This window comes from Danio aesculapii, chromosome 22 (assembly GCF_903798145.1).
Source record: "Danio aesculapii chromosome 22, fDanAes4.1, whole genome shotgun sequence".
In the NCBI taxonomy this organism is placed as follows: Eukaryota; Metazoa; Chordata; class Actinopteri; order Cypriniformes; family Danionidae; genus Danio; species Danio aesculapii.
The window spans coordinates 21,646,192-21,671,122 of NC_079456.1; the positions used below are offsets into that span (position 1 = coordinate 21,646,192).

General features: G+C 35.6%; 2 protein-coding genes across 3 annotated transcripts; one reads left to right on the plus strand and one right to left on the minus strand.

Annotated features, from left to right (window-relative positions):
- The first annotated feature begins 1,046 nt into the window (after positions 1 to 1,046).
- Positions 1,047 to 12,528, plus strand: crlf1b (cytokine receptor-like factor 1b). 2 transcript variants are annotated; one of them, XM_056447667.1, is made up of 8 exons: positions 1,048 to 1,343; positions 3,303 to 3,581; positions 3,659 to 3,788; positions 3,862 to 4,028; positions 4,744 to 4,901; positions 9,254 to 9,422; positions 10,736 to 10,920; positions 11,452 to 12,528. In XM_056447667.1, exons 1-8 carry the CDS (start codon positions 1,214 to 1,216, stop codon positions 11,473 to 11,475), a joined length of 1,242 nt encoding a protein of 413 aa, XP_056303642.1. In that variant the 5' UTR covers positions 1,048 to 1,213; the 3' UTR covers positions 11,476 to 12,528. The 2 variants fall into 2 exon arrangements, with proteins under 2 accessions (XP_056303641.1, XP_056303642.1); XM_056447666.1 differs by lacking the exon at positions 11,452 to 12,528 and having other exon boundaries at positions 1,047 to 1,343; positions 10,739 to 11,067.
- Positions 12,529 to 17,240: 4,712 nt separating this feature from the next.
- Positions 17,241 to 23,405, minus strand: rex1bd (required for excision 1-B domain containing). Its single transcript, XM_056447668.1, has 5 exons — positions 23,302 to 23,405; positions 22,057 to 22,139; positions 20,971 to 21,175; positions 20,112 to 20,200; positions 17,241 to 17,748 (listed from the first exon to the last, which is right to left on the minus strand). The coding sequence occupies exons 1-5, from the start codon at positions 23,377 to 23,379 to the stop codon at positions 17,676 to 17,678; spliced, it is 528 nt and encodes a 175-aa protein (XP_056303643.1). The 5' UTR covers positions 23,380 to 23,405; the 3' UTR covers positions 17,241 to 17,675.
- Between the last annotated feature and the right edge of the window lie 1,526 nt (positions 23,406 to 24,931).

The window sequence follows — 24,931 nt, forward strand, 5'->3', positions numbered from 1 at the left end:
AGTATAGGCAATGTATTTTGGTGCGTTTAAATGAAACCAATTTATCAAACAGATATATTTATTAAAATAATATTTTATTCACCAAACATGTTTAGAAATTGAAAGATAATACAATTAAATTCATGCTAAATATTGAAGAAAAAAATGACAACCCACAAAATTTCAACTAAAGTTTTCAATTGTTTTGTTTCTCTTGATTTTTTTCTTGTATTTAATATTTTTCTATAGCATATAAATTTGGGTGTACTAGTTTTTGGATCCTTATTGTAAGTTATTTTGTTAGAGAAGCTTTAGATTTGGCTTCAGTACTGATTAATCTAATGCACATATAATATTGTGTAGCTTCCTATTAAAAAAATGAATTTAAAAGATAGATTTGTGAGGGGTGTACTCATATTCTGAGAACTTATTTCAATATATTAAAGAATAAGTGATCATACTAAATTTGATTATATTTAAAATCATTTAAAACATCTGACAAATTGGTAAAACATGGGCAAACTAAATATTAAAATTGCAATCAATTTGTATTTTGGGGCTGCACTTTGTGAATTACACTTTTGTTGTTAATAAATAATAATAAAAATAATTTATTAATATTATGAACTGGCTAATTGAATATTTTATGCAATGTAAAAAGAAAAGATATATATGTATTCTTCATTATTACTTTATTCTCCTATTTCTTTTTTCCCTTATTATTGATTAAATTAAAATGTTGTAGCTTTAATGTTCGAACTAACCTTAATTTGCCTGTTTCCAAACCATTCAGCATTACAAATACTTACAATTAAAAAAGCTTTAGTGATGTGGAATTGCACTAATAATAATAGATGCATTTAATGCTGAGTTTGTACGAAACCGTAAAAAGGCTATCCGTGTGGAACAAACAGACCCTCAAAAAGCAAAGGATGTCCTTTATTATTTTCTTTTTCGGCACACTTAGTATACAAAAGAGAAAAGAAAACACAGTCTGCAGATGCCCTGCTAATAATGGCTTGTGGCTGTGTGGTAAGACATGGGAGGAGCTTCAGGAGAATCAACTTTTTCAGCTTTTGAGGCGTACTCTATATTGATTCCTCTCCAAAATTGAGAGTGAAGGTGAATCTGAGCGTCCTCTTCGCCTCATGATGCTTTTCAGAAGCAGCAATGATTTTCACGAAGCTTTCTGGTGATTAAGGCTTTTCCTTTTCAGCAATTTATGTGAAGGAGAATGGATTGTGCGCGCGCGCGCTCGCACCAGCATGACAAGAATCGAGTTGAGAGCGCGCGCGACGGACAAATGACAATTTCAGTCATTATGTTGTTTTTTGTCGCGTTTCTTCCATATGCGCTCACAGCACGTAAGTACAATTTTATAAGTAGGCTTTTTGATGTTTAATATGAGGTAAAGCCATTTGGAAAGACGTCTTCAAACTTCATCTTCATTTAAAGGTCTTTTTAGAGGTGTTTGTTTTCCTTTTACCCCTCTACTCACGTGAATGTCAACTTAGAAGTCTTCATAGGCTTAGATTTACGCTAAAATACCACAGTGGAGGATAAAATATTACTTTGAAATGTTTTAATTTCCAAGTCCTTCGTCAAAATTAAACACTGAAATGTTCTCAAAATTTCTTCTGAGTGTTGAACTGTTTTGTTTACAACAGTACACTGTAAAAAAAAACCCAGTTGCCTTAAATTTTTAAGCTGAATGAAATTAATCTTATGAGTCAGTTGAACTTATATTATGTTAAACTGACTTAAAACTGCTTGCATAACTTGTAAAATTAAGTTATAACATGATTAACTTAGTTTAATAAGTTACAATGAACTAAAAACATGCTGTCATGACTAATTGTTCATATAATGTTTTACAGTGTAGTAGCTTAAATCTGAAAATAAACTGTAGTTACTACGATATTGGAAAATTCTAACATTGCGATATTTTTTATTTTGCTATATATTGCGATATTAATAAAATTTCACTATATGACTTGATATTTAAATTTGGAAAGAATTTAAAATGTTAGATCATTTGGGATGATTCTGCAGTGGGTGTGTGTCTCCATAAAATATAATAAACAATTGTTAAAATTTTGGGGGTCCATCGACATGTTTTTGTTGTTGTATGTGCGATTTTTTTTTATTTGCATGTGTTGTGAGTATTTTCATGCACGTGTTTAGTCAGAGATTGATGAATTAATGTTTACCATTTGCATTTCCATAAAATCTAATAAACACTGTATAATCTTTTTGGGGTACCCCGACACATTTTCAATGTGGTCGATGCTATTTGCAGTGCTTTTCTGTATTTGCATGTGTTGTATTTTCACACATAACAATCTATAAATACAATCAAGAAAAGATACAATTGAAATAAAGTGTTCTATCGTTTGCCGAGTCTAATAGTAACTGAATAATAAAAATAATTCAATAAAATTAATCGTAGTTAAGGTCACAAACGGTACAATTTCTTATACCTGAATGTTTTTAAAATCATTATACAACCACAGGCATCAAAAAACACATGCAAATGATAAATGATAATACTCAACATTGCATATATCTTGCAATGTGACTATTGCGAATAATCACACTGCGATATCAATGCGGAATTGATATATTGCGTTACTATAGCAAATATGAGAAGAATATAAGAGAATATGAGAAATATTCAAAGATTTTACAATTCAATTGCATTTCAATTAATATAACAATTCGATGCGCATTAATAAACATAAAAACAAGGTCTTGTTTACAAAATACCAGGACGTAATTGAGTAACACTGCTTTTAAGACACGTTTTTCAAAGGTTCAATTTCCAGTAGAAGATATAGTTGATCTCCTGTACTAAATATTTCGATGAAACAAAAATAAATGATGAAAACTGTTCAAAATGTAATTAATCATTCACCAGTTTCATTACTTACTCCAATATATTTCTAAATTATGTTAAAGGGGACAAAGTCTACAATAAAATATGAGTACAATACAATAGTTTTTGATTCATCATTCTTTAATGTTCCTTATCGTGTCCAATGGCACATGTTAAAGAGCTTGTCCGCCTCCCACCAGGTCAACACTTGTTCTCCCTGAAGGCCAGAAGTAGCAGCTCTTCCAATCCAGCCATTGTTCAACTCTGAACATTTGTCGTAAATATGAATAAATATGAGTTCTGCGGACACACAAGTCGAATATTTACAAGATGGAAAACCACTTAAAATGCTGAAAAATGACCTTGTGCAACCTTTCCAACTGCAGCCATAAATCCAGTTGTAAAATTTCTGGAATCATCAAGTCTCTTCTCTTCTTCTGACCCCCAGATTTGGCCGTCATATCCCCCCAGGATCCAGTGCTTCCCATTGGCTCGAGCTTGACTGCGGTGTGCACTGTGAGTGCCGAGCTGGAAATAACAGCTAGGTCCTTGTACTGGACGCTGAATGGGAGACGCTTGGCTAGAAACACTTACAGAGTCCTGAGCCAGACCGAATCGAGTGTCACACTTCATCAACTCAATGGCTCCTTGCAGCAGTCAGGAGATAATCTGGTTTGCCATCGAAGTAATGGAGAAGTTTTGGCCGGGTCCTGTCTTTATGTCGGCTGTGAGTGTCTTTTGATAACGTTTCTGTCATTTGTTTTTTAAATATTCATGTCATCCTCTGCTTTTTAAATTTGACAGCATCCCCTGAGAAACCCATCAACCTGACATGCTGGTCACGCAACACCAAAGATCTGAGCTGCAGATGGAGTCCGGGAAGTCAAGGAGAGACGTTCATCAATACCAAATACGTCCTCAAGTACAAGCTAAAGTGAGATTTTGACAGGATACTGACACCAGTTTTGGAAAAGTAACCTTTTACATGCAGGTTCTCTGTTTTCTAGATGGTATGGTAAGGAAAAAGACTGTGAGGACTACACGGGACAGCCATATACATGTTATGTTCCACGTGACCTTGCCATTTTTACACCATATGAGGCCTGGGTTGAGGCGACCAATCAGCTTGGCTCGGCCACTTCAGATGTCATCACCTTAGACATTTTAGATGTAGGTAAGTAGGACTAAAAGACACCAGTTGGATGGTAAAATGGATGTTGAGATCAAGGTGACTTGAAATAATGTCACGCTTCCCAATCCTCACATAAACGCATAAAACCATCTGAATGTCTGGCATATGGTGCGCACACTGTGAGAATAGATTTTTACAGACAGTAAAAGTACTTTCCAACAGCTGAAAGGATTCCAAAAAGCAACTCGTGAAAATAGTAGTTGAAAGGTCAACGAGCAGCTGTAAGTCTGTTGGCAATTTGTTAAAACTGTAAATCGAATGACTTATTTGACATTCCAATGAATTAATCGAATTAATCACAATTTCAATACATCCATCAATCAGCGCTTTTTTGTCAAGAAAAGCAAAGATATTACATTACCACACCATTTTAAAGCCCTCGTTTCCCTCTGAAACAATAAGCTCTGGAATTCTCCGTGATTGGCTTCGCCCTAAGGGTGCGCTTGATTAAAAAACCTAGCAATGGAGCGCGTCCATTGCAAACAACAATGCAAATGGGGGATTACGTTAGCAAGGACAAAATATTGTTTAGCTAATGAACGGCGAAGGAGGTTTATTACGAGATTCAATTACAAACAACCAGTTATCAATTCTTTGAAGAAAAGGAAGAACATTGCCAACGTTTATAGGGTCTAATCAACAGTTCTTGAAAATTACTTTCACGCAGTGTTGGATTATGTGTAATGTTTCTGTTTAGTAACTACAGACCCCCCTCCTGATGTCCTTGTAAGCCGTGTTGGAGATCTGGAAGATCAGTTAAGTGTACGTTGGGGCAGTCCTCCTGCCCTGAAAGACTACCTGTTTCAGGCCAAATATCAGATCCGATACCGTGTGGAAGAGAGTGACGAATGGAAGGTATGGCTTAAATTACAGGTATCAAACTCAGTTCCTAGAGGGCCACAGCTCTGCACAGTTTAGCTTGAACCCTAATTAAAAAGATTGGATCAAACTGTCCTTCAGGCTTGTTTGAAACCTACAGAGAGGTGTGTTGATGCAGGGTTGGAGCTATACTCTACCAGGCTCCGGCCCTTCAGGAACTGAGTTTGACACCCCTGTCATAAATGTTTGGTCCAAAGCAGTGGTCTCCAACCCTGGTCGCGGAGAACCACTGTCACATAGATTTCAGCTCCAATACCAATCAAACACACCTGAACAAGATAATCAAGCGAGTGTGTCCTTGCTGCAGCCTGTAGCACGATGATGTACTAGATCAGGTTGTTGCTAGAAATGAGAATTATTTTTATTAATTATTAAATTACCCACTACACTGTGTTATTAACATCAACACCAACCACAAACCCTAAACCCAACCATCACAGTTTGGCCATTACCATAGTGGGTGTTACAATGTCCACTACATATTGGACATTAACAAGTATGTCATCATGCCTCAAACTGCAGCGAGAACATTTTGAATCAAGTTGTTCAGGGTTAAATTATGATTACAGGTAAATGTGTTGGAGCAGGATTGGGACTGAAGTCTGCAGCAGTGTTTCTCAACCATGTTCCTGAAGGCACACAACAATATACTCCTAATCAAACACACCTGAATCAACCCATCAGAACATTAGAAGAGCTCCAGAGGCTGAAATTATTGGGTCAGATAAGGTAGACATACAAAATATGTACTGCAGGACAGTAACTCTAAAAGAGTAGTACTGAATGATTCCCTGTACAAGGATTCACAACTCTGGCCCTCAAAATAAAATTTAGCTTCAGCCATGACTCAATTCAAAGTCTTTCTAGCAATGATGTAAACATTGGTTTCTTGGTTCAGGGGCCCGTTTCAGTAAGGAGGTTCAACCAACACGGAGTTTAAACTTGAACTCTGAGTTGATTTACAGAGAGATTAAAAACTCAAGAGTTTTCGGTTTCAGAACAGCTGATCTGAGTTGGGTCAATCAACTTTGAGTAGACCAACTCAGAGTAATGCTGCGGTCACACTTGACTTTTCTTCCCATAGACTTCCATTCATACGCACGCGAATGCGTCAGACCGGAAACGCGGGGTCATGCGTTAAGTTTCGCAGGTTGCTGCGGTGCAAAGTTCAAGCTTGGTGAACTCTAACCTGCTAAATAGCATCACTTGACTGCGTGAGACCAATCGAGGATCAAAACAGGACTTCTCTGGGCAAAAATGTAAAACATGGAGCAATTGCTCGCTTTTTTAAATGTCTAATAAGCTTGTTTAATCGCGCCCCTTTTCGCAACGCCGCACGACAGAATTTCGCACACACAAAGCCCGGTGTGACCGTAGCTTTAAGCGTGCACACCGCAACTATTAAAAGGCATTATCAATGGAGCGCAGATATTACGAGTGACCATGGCAACATCTGAAAAACGAGATCAGCATTTCTTTCTCCAGCTGAACTTGATGTGCTCATGCAAAGTTAGAGCAAATATGACCATATATTTAAAAAAGCAACACCACTGCATCAGTGAAACAGACAGTTAGCGTGGGAAAACATAGCTGCTCAAGTTAATGCGGAATTTTAGATCTAAAGTACTTAAATATTTAAGTATATTAAAAAAAAGTAATGTAATGTATGACGTTTTTTTAAAAATTTACATACGTTCCCACTTTTATACTCGTTGATCAGTTTTAATAGATTTAAAAGTGCACTTGTGTGTCTGCCTCTATTATTGATCAAGTGGTAGAGGTTGATATGACATTTAGAATGTAATCAGAACTAAACAAGAATTTTTAGAACGAGTAATAATCCCATTAATCTAGTTACAGTACATGTCGAAGGTCAGTGAATTTAAGCTAATTATTTATCAAAAAAGGACAAGCCATTCTCATACGTGACTTTGTTCTGTGTGTGACTGAAATTTAGGCAATAGCTATGTTTCCATTCAAAATATTAATTAAATTATGTGAAAAACTGGAATAAAAGATGTGCAAATAAAGCATTTTCATCCAACGAATCAAAGAGAACAAAATCGTCATTTCCTGATTAACTGGTGCCAAATATCAACAGTAAAAACAGAATTTACTGCGGTAGAAGAAGCTGCGTCAATCTTTCCTTATTTAATAAATGTACTAGCGCCTCAGAAGACAATGTTGACACACAATGAACACGTGGGGGCGTTAGAAGCCATGAGACGCAGAGAACAGACGCTTTTGACACTCTGGAGGTACTTAATAATATATAGTACAATAATTCTGAAACAGTTAAGGCGTTTAGGAATGACCAAAACAACATTTAAGATGTTTTACAATGCGCTCAGCCTGCTGGTTTGTCTATTCACACACATTTTCATCACCATCTCTTATAACAAACCTTTTTTTAATGCACATACAGGAATTTGTTCAGTAAAAGTGTTTCTATCGTACTTTATGCGCATCTTTTCTCATCAAATAAAAGTTGATCCTACTCAGTTATGCACATTTTATTATGTATATTTTCAAAAGTTATGTGCATTACGACGTTTCCATCAATCGTTTTAATGCGCATCTCCAAAATGAGCATTAAAATAGGTGGATGGAAACGTAAGGCTAAGGCGAGAAATACCGCTTCATCTTTAAAAAAGGGGAGGAGACCGACAGAAACTCTGAGTTTTAGAGAATAAAACCTGCTCCTGACCAGGTTAGGTTCACAGAGTAAGTTACCACGGTAACTGACTCTAAGTTAAAGTTACCTCTCTTTCAGAAACAGGCTTGACTTACCCTGCTTTCTCGAGTTTGATAAACCTGCCATTTTGAAATGGAAAACCCAGAGTTTCTCTCATTTCAGGGTTAATATACTCTGCGTTTTCACTTAACCTCCTTTCTGAAACAGGCCCCAGGTGTGTTTGATTAAGATTAATTCTAAAATTCAAAAGGAAAATGGATCTTGATGGCTAGAGTTGAGAACTCTTGATTTAGTCCAACAGTGTTCAGTCTTGTTCCCAAAGGGACAACATCTTTTAGAGCAGGGATGTCCAAACTCGGTCCTGGCTCAGCTCCGACTTGTCTTAACACACCTTTCTGGAAGTTTCTAGTATGCCTAATAAGGTCTTGACTAGCTGGTTGTTTAATTAGGGTAGGAACTAAAAGATTAAAGCCATGGTCACACTAAAGTTTAAGAATGCAAAATTCGGTCGTATGGCGCTGCGAAAAAGGATGAGATAAAACAATATGATTAAACATTGATGAAGCGAGTGATTGCTCCATATTTTACAATTCTGTAGAGAGAAGTCATGTTTTGATCTTCTATTGGTCTCAATCGTGTGATGCGATTTTGCAGGTCAGAGTTCACCAAGCCTGAACTTTTGAATGCAACGACATTCGAAACTTGTTGCACAAGCTCGTGTTTCCAATCTGTTGCATTCGCATGTGTAACCACGACTTAAAGACATCGACCCTCCAGGAACACCCCTACTATAGAGTTTAGGTCCAACACACCTGCTAGAATATTTCTGGCAATCCAGAAGACCTGCTTCAGGTGTGTTTAATTTGGGTTGGAGCTAAGCTTTACATTCCTTCAAATTTTCTGTTTGTCAAAGAAACTTTCAGGTTTTTTTTCTTAGTGCAAAGAAATCCCTAAATGGAACCAAATCTAAAGCCAATATGAAGACCTCGATTAGCTGGATCAGATGTGTTTGTGTTTTTAAACCTTTTGTGCAGCTGAAGGGTTCAGCATGTGAAGGGCACTGCACTTCATGGAACCATAGATGTCAATATAAGTGTGGAGAAGGATTGGACACCCCAGCTACAAGTTAGACAGAAAACTAAATTTAAACCAGGGACGTCCAGTTCTGATTCTGGAGCACCACCTTCCAGCACCATTAAGTTCTAATCCTAAAGGTAACTAGGGATGACAGAATCAGTAGACAGTTCCTTGTTCTTTCAAGCAAGTACATTAGTTGGCAATATAACTCTAAGCTTAAAGTCATGTTGGCCAATCAGAAGCCTGCAAATGGAAATAGTAGCATGACAACACTGCACTAGAGATTCTGAAAATGTGTACCTTAGCAGGAGTTTTAAAAATGTTTGGAGATGAGCAGGATAAGCAGGTTCTGACTTGTCCGTAAGTTAATCCTGACTTTAAAGGATAATTCACCCCAAAATTAAAATTGTTCCATATTTTGTGATTCATGTTTTTTATGGATTTATGCTTTTGAATTGCATCATGGGACCTTGATTATATGAATAAAATATATTTTTGATGAGTCTCCTGACTACTCTTTATGCCTCTTATCTCTTTATTTTCTATTTCTCTACAGGTAATAGATGATGCTGGGAACCAAACGTCATGTCGTTTGGCTGGTCTCAGAGCCGGTACGGTATATTTCGTCCAGGTACGATGCAACCCAGTGGGCATCTACGGTTCGAAGAAGGCAGGTATATGGAGCGACTGGAGCCACTCGACCGCCGCATCAACTCCTGGCATTGGTGCGTTTACAGCAAAATTCATCCCCTTTACTTCACATTAGGCTTCTGCGATCATCTGCTAATTAGATTCCGACCACATGTAAACACTGAAAACATCAAGCTACTTGATAGGGATCTCTCATAAGTAGACTCAAAAGACCTCCGCGAAATGTCAGAGCGCTTTAGGGGACAATTGATGAACTCTTTGGACTTTTCTTAGATTGATAAATGGAAAAAAGTCTTTCGGAGCTTGTTCCGATTAAAGGGGCAGTCAACCTAAAGGTTAGTGGAAACAGATACGGTTCATAAGAAATGATGTTACATGTCTTGCATTAAAGAGAGGATGTTATTAAGCTCTGTTTTATGTCAGGCAGTATGAGTTATGGCAAGTCTGAGCTCCTTCTCCTGCATTCTGCTTTAATGCTTCGGAGCTCATTAGCAGAGAGATCTGGTAAATAGGCTATTATTCATGGGTATGTGCACATCGCTCAGGGCAAGACCGTACAATCGACAGCATTTATGCAACTGTCATCAGCTCTGGTTGGATTTAACAAACGTCTCACAAATGCCTTTATCTGAAGATTAGCATATAAACTGTGTAGTTTCTAATGTCATAAAACAACAAATAAGGGTTACTAAAGAGATCTAGGTGGCACGGCAGCTCAGTGGTTACCACTGTCGCGAGAAGGTTGCTGCTTTGAGTCTCGGCTGGACAGTTGGCATTTCGGTGTGGAGTTTGCATGTTCTCCCCGTGCTCACGTGGGTTTCCTCCACAGTCCAAAGACATGCGCTACGGGTGAATTGGACAAACTGAATTGGCCATAGTGAATGCGAGAGTATATTATACCTGCCAACATTTGTTTCTGAAATTCCAGGAGATAGAGGAGGGGTGTTTGTGGTGTTTGTCTTAATAACAGAGTTGAATCGAGGGGGGATGAGGCTGGAGATGTGCGCAGTGATGTTTGTGGTAACTGTACAATGGACCGAGTTTCGGGCAACCACAGCTTGTGGTTATTTTCACTATTTAAGATGGCGTAGCAGTCTAAATAGGACAAATGAGCTCATGTACGGGAGAAATCCTGGACCTTTGTCAGTGAGGGGTGGGTCTTCTGAATCACCTGAACCCCCCCTGATTACGGGCTAGATTTAATAGCTAAAAGTGAATGCAGCTATCAAAATATTATAATGCGCACTATGAAAAACGACTCATATGCTCATTAAATTAAACCATTTCTATTTTATTCATACACGCACTGTCTATTTTAAGTTTAACTCACTCATTTTGTGCAGTTGTTCGCAAAAAAAAAACTATGAGAAATGTTATTTTTTCCCAGCAGAAAGGTCCCAAAGTGGCTCGTGCGACTCAAAGCCCAGCGAGAACAACTCAACGCTACGCAAGGAGCTCAAGCAGTTTTTCGGCTGGATGCGCAAGCACTCTTACGGCTGCACAGACGTTAGCATAAAACTCTACGATCAGTGGCGCGTCTGGCTGCAGAAAGCCCAGAAAACACACGACCAGGTCAGTAAAAACAGACACACATCAAGACTCCACACAATCAATGTTTGCACACACGACACACACACACACACACACACACAGCCTCCCTTTGTGGTTTTGTGCGCAACCCACAAAAAAGAGAGCCCAAATATCTGGCTATTCTTTTGATCAATACACTCGTATTTGATTGCGTTTGCTAATGGCGTAGCATCATATAATCTTCAGACAGTTACCACAACAGACGGAAAAACGGCCAGTCAAAGTAATCAGCAGGAATGCTAATAAATTCCTTTTAGTTTAGACTGCGTGGCAAAGCTTCAAGTCTTGTGTGGCGAACGCGAACACTAACCGACATCCGCTGCACGCTCTCTGAACCGACCCAGTGGTTACTGTCGCCTTGGCACGGACGACTGTTGGGAAACGTAGGTCGCGTCATTAGTCATACTGTCCTTTGAAGAACACGATGTAACTGCCTGGTACCAATTACGTGTCTCTGTCTCCATATATCAAGTCATCACGTTCTCTTGTAAATGCCATTGTCTTGCCTTTCAGGTACTACAAAGCGGTAAATCATAGTGAAAGCTCCAAAAGAAGGCTTGGGAGAGTTTGCGGGGGCCGGCGACGACATGGGTTTTATCACTCTCCAGTGCTTGGGACGTTTCATTGGGATGAGTCAAGACTCTCTGATGGAGCGACATGATCTACTGTTTGCCTCCTGCCGTAGGGCTCATCAAATACGACAAAGGAAGCGCTTTTGTCTCAGGCGCGTTATTTATACGGGCATTAAAACTTAAAGACTCAAAATGAGGAGAGAGAAAATGAGAGAGAGTGTGAAATGTTTGGAAATAGAGACGACTTTCTATTTTCATCCACATCTCAGCTATAAAAAAATGGACGTTTTCTTGTAGCTGGCATTTGAAGGCATGCAGCTGGGTTCAAAACTGGACAATATATTTTTAGCATTCACATACTTATAGTCTTTTGAAATATACTCCATTTGAACAAACATAGGTGCTCTACTAATATTAGCTCTTGTCCGGTGTTTGTGCTTTTTCCCTTCATAAGTTACGAATGATAAATAAGTCTTTCTATTCATTTAAAAAGAAGGTCACGTGGTATTTTAAAGTGTTCTACTAACATCTAAAGAGGCTTTTTCACTGCACTGTTCAGTATGGATCACTTTGGGGGCTTTTCTGCTACATTCTGCACCTTGTACAGGTAATGTTTCAAGCAGGCCGTAGTGTTATAAAACCATGATGTATACACACTGCTGTCGACTGATTGGTCAAAGAACATTAAAAGCTAGGATCAAATGTTATGATAGTGAGATATTTACTTTCATTAATTCATTTGCCCCAGAGATAGATGGATTTTTGCTAACACTGATTTCCTACTGTTTTTGTTAGTAATATGCAATAAAAAAACGTTACATTTATAAACGTTACAAGCATAAATCAAATGAACGTATATTATTAGTGTTAATTATAGAATAACTACTGTATATTGTTGTATATTTAGATAAAAGTAAATGTAACAATATTTAAAAATAGGTCATAATTGTTGATAGATAGATAGATAGATAGATAGATAGATAGATAGATAGATAGATAGATAGATAGATAGATAGATAGATAGATAGATAGATAGATAGATAGATAGATAGATAGATAGATAGATAGATAGATAGATAGATAGATAGATAGATAGATAGATAGATCGATAGATAGATAGATAGATAGATAGACAAATGGATGGATGAATAGGTGGATGAATGGGTGGATGAATGGATGGATGGATAGGTAGGTAAATAAATAGCCGGATGGATGGATGAACAGAGATAGATGGATGGATGGATGGATGAACAGAAAGATGGATGGATGTTGCAGTACACCCAAAAAAAACCTCCGGTGAGGTTTCAAGCGGACCGCAGTGTTACAGAAACACAATGTATACACATTGCTGACGACTGATTGGTCGGAGAGAATTGTAACTACCAGCGTCACTGAATTTGTGACACGAGACACCAAACCCGCTATATTTAAATAGGCAGTACTAACCAATGATGTTGGTTCATATGACTAAATGGTTTTAATAGAATGGAAATGGCATCATTGCGGTAAGTAGTCAGTAGAAGAGGTCCATATTATTCTCTTGTAGGTAGCTGAGGAATGAAATGAAAAGTTTTTTTATGAGGTCAAGGCAATCACGTCTAGATTTTGCCAAGTATGATGCGAAATTGGTTTAACATCTATGTTAATCCTGGAACATCATTTTTGTTCGAAAATGTAATCCATACCTATTCCCTACCCCTAAACCCAACCATAACTGTAAATTACTCCCAAAATCTGAGGAAAGTAGTTGGATAACAATCATGTAGGAGTGCATGAATGTAACCATAAGCCTAAACTTAACGTTAAATCTAACCCCTAATTCTGATTGGCTGATTGGAATGTTGTTCCTGGGTCAACGTAGATGTTAATCCAGGAATAATTCCTACTTGGTGAAATCAGGTTGGCGCAATAGAGACGGCACAACTATAATGATAATCCCACCCAATTAAAGTGGTACTGAACTGCAGCCAAGCACAACTGAACCAAATCTGTGCGGTGAAGCTAAAAGATGTGCCGTACCGAACCTTACTGTGCAGTGGAAAAGCTTCTTAAGAACAGAAAACATTGTAATTTTTGTTAATGTAACAGTAGAAACATTTTGCAATGATTTCAATATCATTAATTTGAATCAACTGTGTGCTTAAGTTCTGTAAACCCCTCCCCTTATTAAGCCAACTCCGCTCTAATTGGTCAGCTGGCCAAGTCTATTTTTATTGGTGCTTCCATATTTATTCTGTGTTGGAAGTAAAACAGACATTTTTCAGAGTGGTTTTATGTCGTGGGCAGGTGGGGATTGTGTAAATGTGTTACTTTTCATAATTGTGCTGATTGTTTACATTGAAGGACAGCTGCGTTACAAACTGCAAATAAGGTACTTTTTCAAAAACCCATCTGACCTGCTCTTTAAACAAATGTCATGGACATGTTTTAATCCCCTCACACATGCACTCTCAAGTTATTGCTGTCTTCAGTAGTTTGTTCTTCTGAATACAGTTTTTTTAGTTCAGTGGTGAAATATCTGCATGCTGCGTGGATACAAAAAAAATTGGAGTCGGTGATTCATATCTTGGTGGTCCATGAAACAGTTTTAGGGCTTTATGAATTCTGTGATGTGTAAAATTAGCACATTTTGGATGAATAAATCAAAGATATCATTGTACACTTAATCCAATTAAAGAATAATATTAATCACAAAAATATCACACTTATATAAAAAAAATTGTAAATAAAGCGGAATATAATTTTCATGTGATGATTTTTCAAAATATTCAGCTGTTGATGTATTATAAGGTCTTCATTTTGATACCACTGTTTGATAACTGATTTGTAATACTGACAACACAGAATTATCACAAGTATTTTAATAAAATATTACATTCTTAAAATTGTTTGAATTTGATTGAATATACAAAACTGTGATCTGTAATCAGCAAGCATATACCCAATATAACCTGCTTTAGTGTAGTCATAAAAACTGAAGTACATTTTAAAGAGATGCATAAGCCTGATGCTTATATTTAGAATCTTCTAAAATCTATGACAACCAACAGGTCAACATTTCAATCATTATTCACTAAAAAGGTCATATTCAAATGTATTATTTGAATAAAGAATCAGCATTGTTATTAAGATTTTTTTTGAATGAATCAGCCAATTCAAACACATCTAAATGATTCATTTACAACTCACACCAGGTGCGTTCGACTTCATGCAGCGCTGCGCAGATCGATCGAAGTCTGTCTTAAAGCGGTGCATGCTGGTTGGAAATTTTGTCCGGAATGATGCTGCGCCGACGACACGTGAGTGTCACATGTGGCATCAAAGTACCGCGACATCGCTCCGAGATCAGACGACTGATTCAGACCGTGCAACATCTGAAGAGCGGCTGCACGAGCTCTGATGACAACACCGATATTACACGATTGGCCGAGTTCACCGCATGACAACATCCATGTGTGTTTAGTGTTTATTATTGAACAACTTCCAATTCAAAAAATTTAAAACAAACAATTCACTTCTCATACCCTCTCTATCTTGTACAGATCATGCTTATTAAAAAACTACAAATATTTTACTGCAGTATCATCTTTTGTTAAATAACCTATTTATAAAGGCTAGATTGCGTGCACAGGTTTATTTTCAACCTTTTTATTCAGACTATTTACTGCACTCAGCTCGATTTAAATGATATATTTTAGTAAATAACTTAAATATTAATTAAAGTAAGTCTTACAGACTTGTAATAATTATTTTATCATCATTGATTCTGCCACCATAAAGGTTTCTTAACAAATTAAGTTAAAGAGCTATTTTATTGAATAATTATAAAATGACTTTTAGGATTCTAATATATATTTTTTTACTTCCTGTTTAGCCGTTTATACCTGCTCTTTCTGGGAAACTTCTACTTAAAGTGTAGCTCACTTATTTTAGGAATGTCCTTTTGTTCAATGTTTTTGGATTAAAGTGCTTTTTTGAAAATGTTTTTATTATCCAAAATAATCTTAATCATAGTTTAAGACTTCAAGACCTTGTTTTGGGTTTTACACGATTATATATTGGAACGTTTTATATCTATAAATGTAAACCCCTTTTAGCATATTTAAACAAGTATTAGTGATGTTGAAACTCCTAGAATTTGTGCTTATTGCTTTGTATTTAATAGGCCTGTTCGTTTTTATGTTTATATTACTAAAGACATGCTGATTGATTTTCGCCGCAACTCTATTTCTAATGCTACTACTACTACTATAAACGGTACTGTTGTTGAGACAGTGAGTGAGTATAAACATCTGGGCACCGTTTTGGATGATAAACTGAATTTTAAGGCCAACACTAATTTTACCTGTGAAAAGGCAAATCAAAGACTGTTTTACTTGAGGAAGTTGAGGGGATTTAATGTGGATAGGCCTCTTCTTAGGACATTTTATTCTTCTTTTATCGAGTCTCTTTTAACTTTTGCAGTAGTATGCTGGTATGGTAATTTGAGGGTGACAAGTAATAACAGACTTTCAAAAATTGTTCATCAATCTCAAAAGATCTTGGGCATAAATCTTAACAGTATTGGACAAGTGTATGAGGAGAGAGTCTTAAAGAAGGCTAGATCCATTTTAGCAGATGAGAACCACCCACTTTATTTAAAGTTTTGCCTCTTGCCATCAGGCAGAAGGTATACTTATTCTCGACAGGCAAGGTCAAACAGATACTTGTATTCATTTGTTCTAACTGCAGTTGGGTTACTAAACAAGCTTTAAATGATTACTGTATTGTTTACTGTTATTTTATGTTGCCGAGTGTGACTTGTTGCTGTCAACTGTGGGCTATTGCTGTAAACCTAATTGCCCTTCGGGGACAATAAAGATATTCTAATCTAATCTAATCTATAACCCTCTTGTTTCCCCTCATTTCTCTCATGCGTTTGTAATATATTTAATTCATAATTCCCTTATTGTTTAAAAATTAACTATAGTTTGTAGGGACTGTGTTCTGTTTTATTTGTAAATCTTTTGTTGTTATAAATAAAAATAATAAATAAATGATGATGACGCAGTGTGATCGGTCGTCATAACTGCCGCAACTTCGAGCCCCGAAGTGTTCAGCTGTCCGGCTTGACGGCTCCGTTTTCAACTCCGCCCCCGCCTGCACTCAGCTAATCTCGTTGATCACCAGCTGCAGCTGTGTTTAATTTCGAACGCACCTAACGTGACTTACTGATTCAGTTCAATAACGATTCCTTGTATTGATTCTTAACATTCAAATTAAGCCTTTTATAGAGCAATTTATCCCCTTATTTGTCCTTTTCAACATACACTGTGAAAAATGCTGGGATAACATGAAGGAATTAAGTTAACCTATTAAGGGGATTGAACATAAAACAATTAAGTTGTCGCAAACAAAAAAACTCAAGAATTGTGCTTTTTCAGCTCATTTTAAATAAGTAGCTTAAACCAGTATTTCCCAACCCTGTTCCTGGAGGCACACCAGCAGTACATATTTTGAATGTCTCCCTTATCTGACCCATTAACTTCAGCTTTTGTAGTCTGTCTAATGTTCTGATGAGTTGATTCAGGTGTGTTTGATTAGGGAGAGGTTGAAAATGTGAACTGTTGGTGTGCCTTCAGGAACAGGGTTGGGAAACACTGGCTTAAACAAACATTTTTTTTCTTAAACAAAACATTTTTTCAGTGTATGAGTTCAAAATTATATTACAATTAGTGAATAGTGACAGACTTTTCATATGATTTGAGCGTACTGGCTCTTTAATTGGAAAACACACTACAGCTTTACATCATTTAATGGGGAACCTGACATGCATTCTGTCATTTGTCTTCAAAAAATCCTCAAGTACATACTGTTTATTATGTATAAATAGTTTTGTCTGTACAAATGTTATCAAAATATTTAAGGCATGTAAAGACATTATTATGCATATGATCACGAACACCATTTGAACTCCATTAGAATGAACAGATTTACGTTTGTATGAGCTTTGTTTTGTCACACGTTATTCTGACATAAACGAATAAAAGACAGCAAACTGTTTTAAATAAAGCTGTGCGTTATAAAGCCTGCAATGCAGTGCATGTATAGAGCAGCTGAGACAGCGATCGATACCTCAGATGCCTGTTCATTAGATGAGAAAGATCTGGGCCTCCTGAGAGCCGCTCATTCAGGCTCCTCTGAGTCAAACTTAAAGTCTTGCAGAATCTCGCTCAAAGCGGCTGTGTTCTTTATGATTCTAAGAGAAACACATAGAGAGAGATGTTTTATTTGGATATACAGATGAATAGAGTAGAATAACAAGGCTTTATTATTAACCTGACATACCAAGAACATTAAAAACTAGAGAGAATTGTTAAGATAGTGAGATATTTACTTTCATCAATTCATTTGCCCCAGAGATAGATGGATTTTTGCTGATGAATAACACTGATTTCCTACTGTTTTTGTTAGTAATATGCAATAAAAACATTACATTTTTAAAGCATAATCCAAATGAAGTATATTATTACAGTAAATTATAGAATAACTACTGTATATTGTTGTATAATTAAATTAATTAAAAGTGAATGCCACAGTATTTAAACAGGAAATAATTGTTCAGATGGATGGATGGATGGATGAATGGATGGATGGATTGATTAATGGATGGATAGATAGTAAATTATAGTACATAGTACACCCAAAAAAACTTTGGGTGAGGTTCAAGCGGACCGTAGTGTTACATAAACAATGTATACACATTGCTGACGACTGATTGGTCTGAGAGAATTGTAACTACCAGCATCCGTGGATTTGTGACGAGACACCAAACCCGCAATATTTAAATAGGCAGCACAAACCAATGATGTTGGTTCATATGACTAAACTGTTTTAATGGAATGGAAATGGCAGCATTGTGGAAAGTAGTCAGTAGAAGAGGTCCATATATTTTTCCTAGGTAGCCGAGGACCGCATGGGATGAAAAGTTTTTTATGAGGTTAAGGCAATAAAGAAGCCCCAAATCAGATGAATCTGTCACGATTTCTTGGACGTAGGGTGTCGTGGGGATTCATAAATGACAAATAGGCGTCGTGACACAAGATTCAATCGTTTCTTCTCGTGTAATGTGGCACAGTTCACGACAACCAATACCATGTTTGCGATGCCTCACGACACCATCACAGAAAGTCTAGCATGTTTAATTTTTTTTCTCATTCTTCACGATGAGTTCCGTCACGTGGGTGACACTGTGCAATAGGAGCACATAATTTTTTTGCTATATCAGCAGGCGCTGCCGTAATGCACCGGTCGGGTTATCAAAAAATAGGCTGCACATTTACTTATGAGTGGGTCACGGGTGGATAAGATCAATCATTGCTTATGCAAACTTTAGCTACCTTTCTTAAAATAATAAAGTGTTTTAAGTAATTTTATCTGACAGACATCTTCATTCTCACAACAAATTTCTGAGTTCTCTCCTTCCAACAGAGTTTGTTCTACCGAGGTAATTTGGGAACATGTTCAGTGCTGCGAATTCATGGCTAAGGCATTTCCTGCTTATTCAGATTTGACATTAATAGTGAAAACAGTTTAATATAGGCTATTTCACTTTAATTTTATTTAGGTTAGATTATTATTTTATTAAACAAATCAACACAATCTCAAGGCAATTCATGCACATATGGCGGACTTGTACTGAAGCGCATCCCCTAAAATGTTGTTCTTTATTCTTGTTTATAGATAACAAAATTCTTTTCAAAAAGATATTTTTTCCAAGAAAAATATACGACTTATATTTTTGTTTGCGCCCCTCCACTACTCAACTATACGGATGGATGATTTGTTTCGCTCTGAGGAAAATCAGGATTTAATGAATGCTTCACTGTGATTGTATCACAAATCTCAGTTATATATTTGCAAATTTTTTAATGTCATTATTTTAAAGATTGTCTTGAGCATTTGATTTTTCCTTGCTGCTGCCATTTGCTTTCATTTTCTCGTCTCACTCGCGGCAAGTTCAGGCGAAGTGTTTAATAAGAAACTCATGGCAGCACAATATACATTTAGATTATAGTAGTTAGTTGTCTGCAAGCATCAATGTTTATTGAGATTGAGATAAGAAACATTGTTATCGCAACACTTGTGACTGCTTTGGGAAATAATGCTCGTCGTAGACGTCACGGGATGACTGATCGTAATGGAACGTGTAGTCTGGCATATTTGTTACACACGACAAGTCAAGATTTTATCAAAAATAAATAAATAAATAAATGACATTTGACATACTGTCTTTTGTAAAAGACAATTAAAATCGTGTTATCTGACCGGGGCTTTAGATAGATGAATCTAAAGTTCTTAGAGAGATAAGATTAATAACAAATGAATGCTAAAAATAAAAGTATTAAAGTACAATTTTATTTTATAAAATAATAGTTTTATAACAAACATAATTTAGTAAAAACTTTAAAACATTTCATTAAAAATCAATTACAAATAAATATTACAATTATATATATATTTTAGATAAGTGTTGCTGCCAACCACTTTTTTTTAAATGCACCTAATCATGGCAGTTGCACTTGATTGATTAATATTAATAATAATAATAGTTCCACTTACTCCTGTTTGATTTCACGGACTTTCTCCTGGAAATCCTCGTCTTCTGGATGATCCTGCGCACTCTGCCTAGCCAACTGTAACTTGGCGGTCTGTAAAGTCAGAAATATACACACTCATTTTGAATAGAGTCACAAACTGCAAACACATTTAGTACATGACTACTTTTGTTTCATGCATAAATACAGTAATAGCAAAAAAATTTTAGATACATCCCAGCTGACTGATAAAGCAGTCATGTAGGTCTGAAATGTTTAGACAATCATATTTCTAGCTGTCTTATGAATAAAATTTCCAGATGACCCAATGAACTAAACCATCCATTTCCAATCAGACGACTCAACTTGATGTAATTTTTGTCTATTTCTACTAGCTGGGTTTTCATCCCCATGTTAATGCACATTTTGAAGTAATGAATGAGAAACTAGAAATTGAAGCACCAAATTTCTGATAAAACACTTTATTTCACAAAAATGTTTTCACGCTTATTTAAGGTAGGTTTTGACTTTGTGCAAAAATGGGTTATTGTGAATAATGCAAGATGGAAACACATTTGTTGAATGAGCTCTGATGTTGCGAACATTAAACTCATGTGACTCCATTATGCTTGACTTTGTTGCTAGGTTACCAATACTACAGTCGATCACTCTAAAAACTTGATGAATTGGGATTTGGAACTTTTTTTTGTGCAAACTTTGAAAATATTAGCTTCATGTTGGAATGGAAACCCAGCTGCTGTTGAGTCTATATGTTCATTCGTTATATGATCAGACCTCCAAAAATACACAAATCTGGAATGCAAACCGAATAAGACTGCTTGATTTTCAAAATAAAACATTTTTAAAAACAAAGAGTAGCCCACCAGCTCCAGCTTTTCTTTCTCTTTAATCTGCAGTTTGTCGATGTGTTCGGAGAGGTCGGGCCGGTCGAAGTCTTGGTGCAGTTGCTGTTTGATCGTCAGAACTTCTTTGGAAATGCCGCAGAAAGCTTTCGTTATCTCGTTGACCAGCTGCTTGTAGTGCTCAAAGTCATAGTGAGGCCCTGTCCTTAAATACGCCTCATGACCCCTGAAAAAAGAAACAACTTCAAATAACCACAGATGGATGGATGGATGGATGGATGGATGGATGGATGGATGGATGGATGGATGGATGGATGGATGGATGGATGGATGGATGGATGGATGGATGGATGGATGGATGGATGGATGGATGGATGGATGGATGGATGGATGGATGGATGGATGGATGGATGGATAGATGGATAGATAGATAGATAGATAGATAGATAGATAGATAGATAGATAGATAGATAGATAGATAGATAGATAGATATATGGATATATGGATATATGGATGGACAGATGGACGGAAAAAAACAGATAGATAGATAGATAGATAGATAGATAGATAGATAGATAGATAGATAGATAGATAGATAGATAGATAGATAGATAGATAGATAGATAGATAGATAGATAGGATATTTTCTAATCTATTTTAATCTAAATATGGCTAAAAAACAACAAGGTGCAGACATTAAGACTTTAAAACAGCTGATTTTCACATTTTTTTTCTCTACTTCCGCCATTAATATTTATTTTCTTATTTCTGCTCTAAGGCTATATAGGTTCACTTTTAGGCCGCTCTAGCCAATAGCATGATAGCACCTACAGGGGAGGCAGTTATAAAGATGGTACGACCCCATCTGATTTGTCAAATTTGGTTAAAACAACCTATGCATGCACAAACGATGGATACACAAAATAAACTTAATTTATCGAAGATATTGTTACGTACTTTTATAATGATAACAATACTTTTGCGATATATTGTGCACCCCTAATAGATAGATAGATAGATAGATAGATAGATAGATAGATAGATAGATAGATAGATAGATAGATAGATAGATAGATAGATAGATAGATAGATAGATAAAAACTTACTCCTCAAATAGCTTGTACGCCTCCACACGTTCAGATTGAAGAACATAAAATCTTCTGACCAAACTTTTAAAATCTGAAGGGGCCTTAAAAAAGATGTTTGTATATATAGATATCAAAAACACAAAAGGAATCTAAAAACATATTAAGCTATATAAAGCATGATATAAAGCATCATTTAAGCAATGTTTCAAAAAAGTACCATAGTGATTGTCTAACACATTACAATTTGTGTGTAATTACTTATTTATGATGTAGTACTTTGTTAATAATAATATGTAGCTTTATTCTAAAAAATGCATATATAATTTCTTGAACAGACTAGCGTTCACAACTCGGTGTACATTTCTAATCATTTACCATTCCTAAATGTGACTATATGATATGAATTCTACAAGAATTCCTTATAAAATATCATGAACTTATTCATAAACTATATTATTTTAAAAGCTACCTGAAGTATTACCGTGAGAAATGTCCAAAACTGGAAATACTGTATTGAGGTAAAGTTGGTTTTATATTTACACATTCAGCCTATTTCCTCAATAATATAATTTCACAAAAGTATTCATTGCAAATACTAAATAAAATCATATGAAATTATATTAGCAGCCAATGACTATTAATGTACACCCTTGTTCACACTCAATTAAATAGGGCTAATGTTGTTTTGAAGTCATATTTACATGTGATTTTAGACGAAATATTCAAAGTACCATGGTAAACAATATAGGGAGTGATCACTGAACGAATGTCCGAATATAAAACCAAGTTTACCTCAATAAATACTGTTAGTGGTATAATTAGAGTGTACTTGTTCACTAATATTATTAGTACTATTATTTGGCTAATATGTAACTTGTGTATTGGTCAAATAAAGTAATATTTTGTCACTAGTTAGCAAATCCAAGCGAATTTAAGTTTTTTGATCATTCAGTATTCCTAATTGGTATTATATGATATTTAAGTGTACATAAACAGTGATCGACATTTACTGTATTATTTAAACGGCTCTTCAATTATTACCATGGTAAATACCTAAAAACATGGAAATGACTTTTTAATGATATAAATAATTTGTATTTACGCTGTATTTTGTTAACGTTAATGCTATCACTATGTGAGTATGTAACTTTATTCACATCAGAATTAGCTTTAGCAAGTTTGGCACTTTTGTTATATTTCTAATGATTTGGTATTCCTAAATGTGATTATATCACACGTGCTGAGAAGAAAACAGCTACTTACCATAGTGCTGGAACTAAGCTTTCGGTGTTTTCGTAGGTTTGCTGATAAATCTACACTGCAACATGTGCATCGTTTCATGTAGTCACGCTACTACACTAACTTCCTGTTTGGGTTTGCGAAAGACATGACGTCACGGTGACGTTTGCGAACTGGGACCAAACGTAAGTAGTATCAAACAGCTTAGAATCATTATTCTAAGCTCTTCAGTAATATTACTAGACTAGAATTCATAGATATATACAAATATATCTATATACATATATAAATATCTTAGTATAGAATGCACTATTGACCTATTGACCATAATTTTTAGGACTTTGGCAGTAATGAGTAATAATGACTTAACATGGTTTGTTACACATAATATATAAGTGCAAAACTTAAAAACATAATTACACACACACACACAAAAAATAATAAATATATATATATATATATATATATATATATATATATATATATATATATATATATATATATATATATATATATATATATATATATACTGTATATATATATATATAAAATATCCTAATGGTGCTAATGATACTGAGTATTTTTAAAAAATGTAGCAATTGTGTATATATTCTTTTTCATGATACAATCTCTTACAGTTAGGCATGGATATTTTTGTAAAAGTGTACTGTACAACCCCAGATTTACCACAAATACCATGATTAAAAATATGGATACACACGTGAAAATTACTATTAGCAACTTATAGTATTTTGAACCATATTATAGTATACTGCATTATTATAGTATTATAGTATTTACAACACGTTAATGAATGCTACAGCATTCTGTACTAATAACAATAATGAACCGATAAACTGTAATAAATCCTGTAGAATACTTTAGTTTTACTAAGTAATACAGCGTGGTTCTTACTAAACTGTGGTGTATTATAAAATAATATGCCCCAAAGTTGTAGAAAACTACAGTATTGGGTAATTTGTTTATATTACTATAGTTGTTGTGTTAACATAGCAAATATAAAATTGACAGAAAAACAGAATTATGGTTCAAAAACACTAGTATATATACTATAAATTACTATAGCGTTTTGTCATGTGGCCAATCTACATTAACAACAGTGAGTGTGTGGTCAAATGTGGTTTAACTACAAAAACAATGTTTATTTTTATTTAGAGCTATGAAAACATGGACATTGTACACCACAGGTGGTGAATTTAACACTTTTCTGGTGTATATATATGAGTTCCACCAGCCAAGTGCCCAGGTTACATTTTCAAAAGTGTTGAATGTATACACCTCTGCAGTGGCAGTTAAAATATTTTACACTTGGAGTGTAAAAATGTACACCACATTAAACATTTTTAACACCTTCAGGGCAAATTGTCCAATGTACATATAACTCCAGATGTATATATACTACATTGAATACTCTATCATCACTGCCAGGTCATATTTAGCATAAATTAAAATTTTCTTAAGTAAAAGGTAACATTTTCCCACATTAAATTCACAAAGAAAAGTGCATATTTGAATGTTTCAACACCCTGGAATAATAATAATATAAAATGTCAACAAACTCTTTTTTTTTTGCCTTACTAAATTGAGTGTTCATTCATTTTCTTTTTAGCTTAAACCCTTTATTAATCCAGGG

What these genes read in the sequence shown, in the direction of transcription:
- crlf1b (XM_056447666.1), top strand. Translation starts at nt 1,214, where the DNA reads ATGGATTGTGCGCGCGCGCGCTCGCACCAGCATGACAAGAATCGAGTT. An exon ending in GTCCTCAAGTACAAGCTAAA is followed by an intron (nt 3,789 to 3,861) that starts GTGAGATTTTGA and finishes TCTGTTTTCTAG; the next exon opens with ATGGTATGGTAAGGAAAAAG. An exon ending in AAGAGAGTGACGAATGGAAG is followed by an intron (nt 4,902 to 9,253) that starts GTATGGCTTAAA and finishes ATTTCTCTACAG; the next exon opens with GTAATAGATGATGCTGGGAA.
- rex1bd (XM_056447668.1), bottom strand. Translation starts at nt 23,379, where the DNA reads ATGAAACGATGCACATGTTGCAGTGTAGATTTATCAGCAAACCTACGA. An exon ending in AGCTTAGTTCCAGCACTATG is followed by an intron (nt 22,140 to 23,301) that starts GTAAGTAGCTGT and finishes ATCTTTTTTAAG; the next exon opens with GCCCCTTCAGATTTTAAAAG. An exon ending in GTCCGTGAAATCAAACAGGA is followed by an intron (nt 17,749 to 20,111) that starts GTAAGTGGAACT and finishes TGTTTCTCTTAG; the next exon opens with AATCATAAAGAACACAGCCG.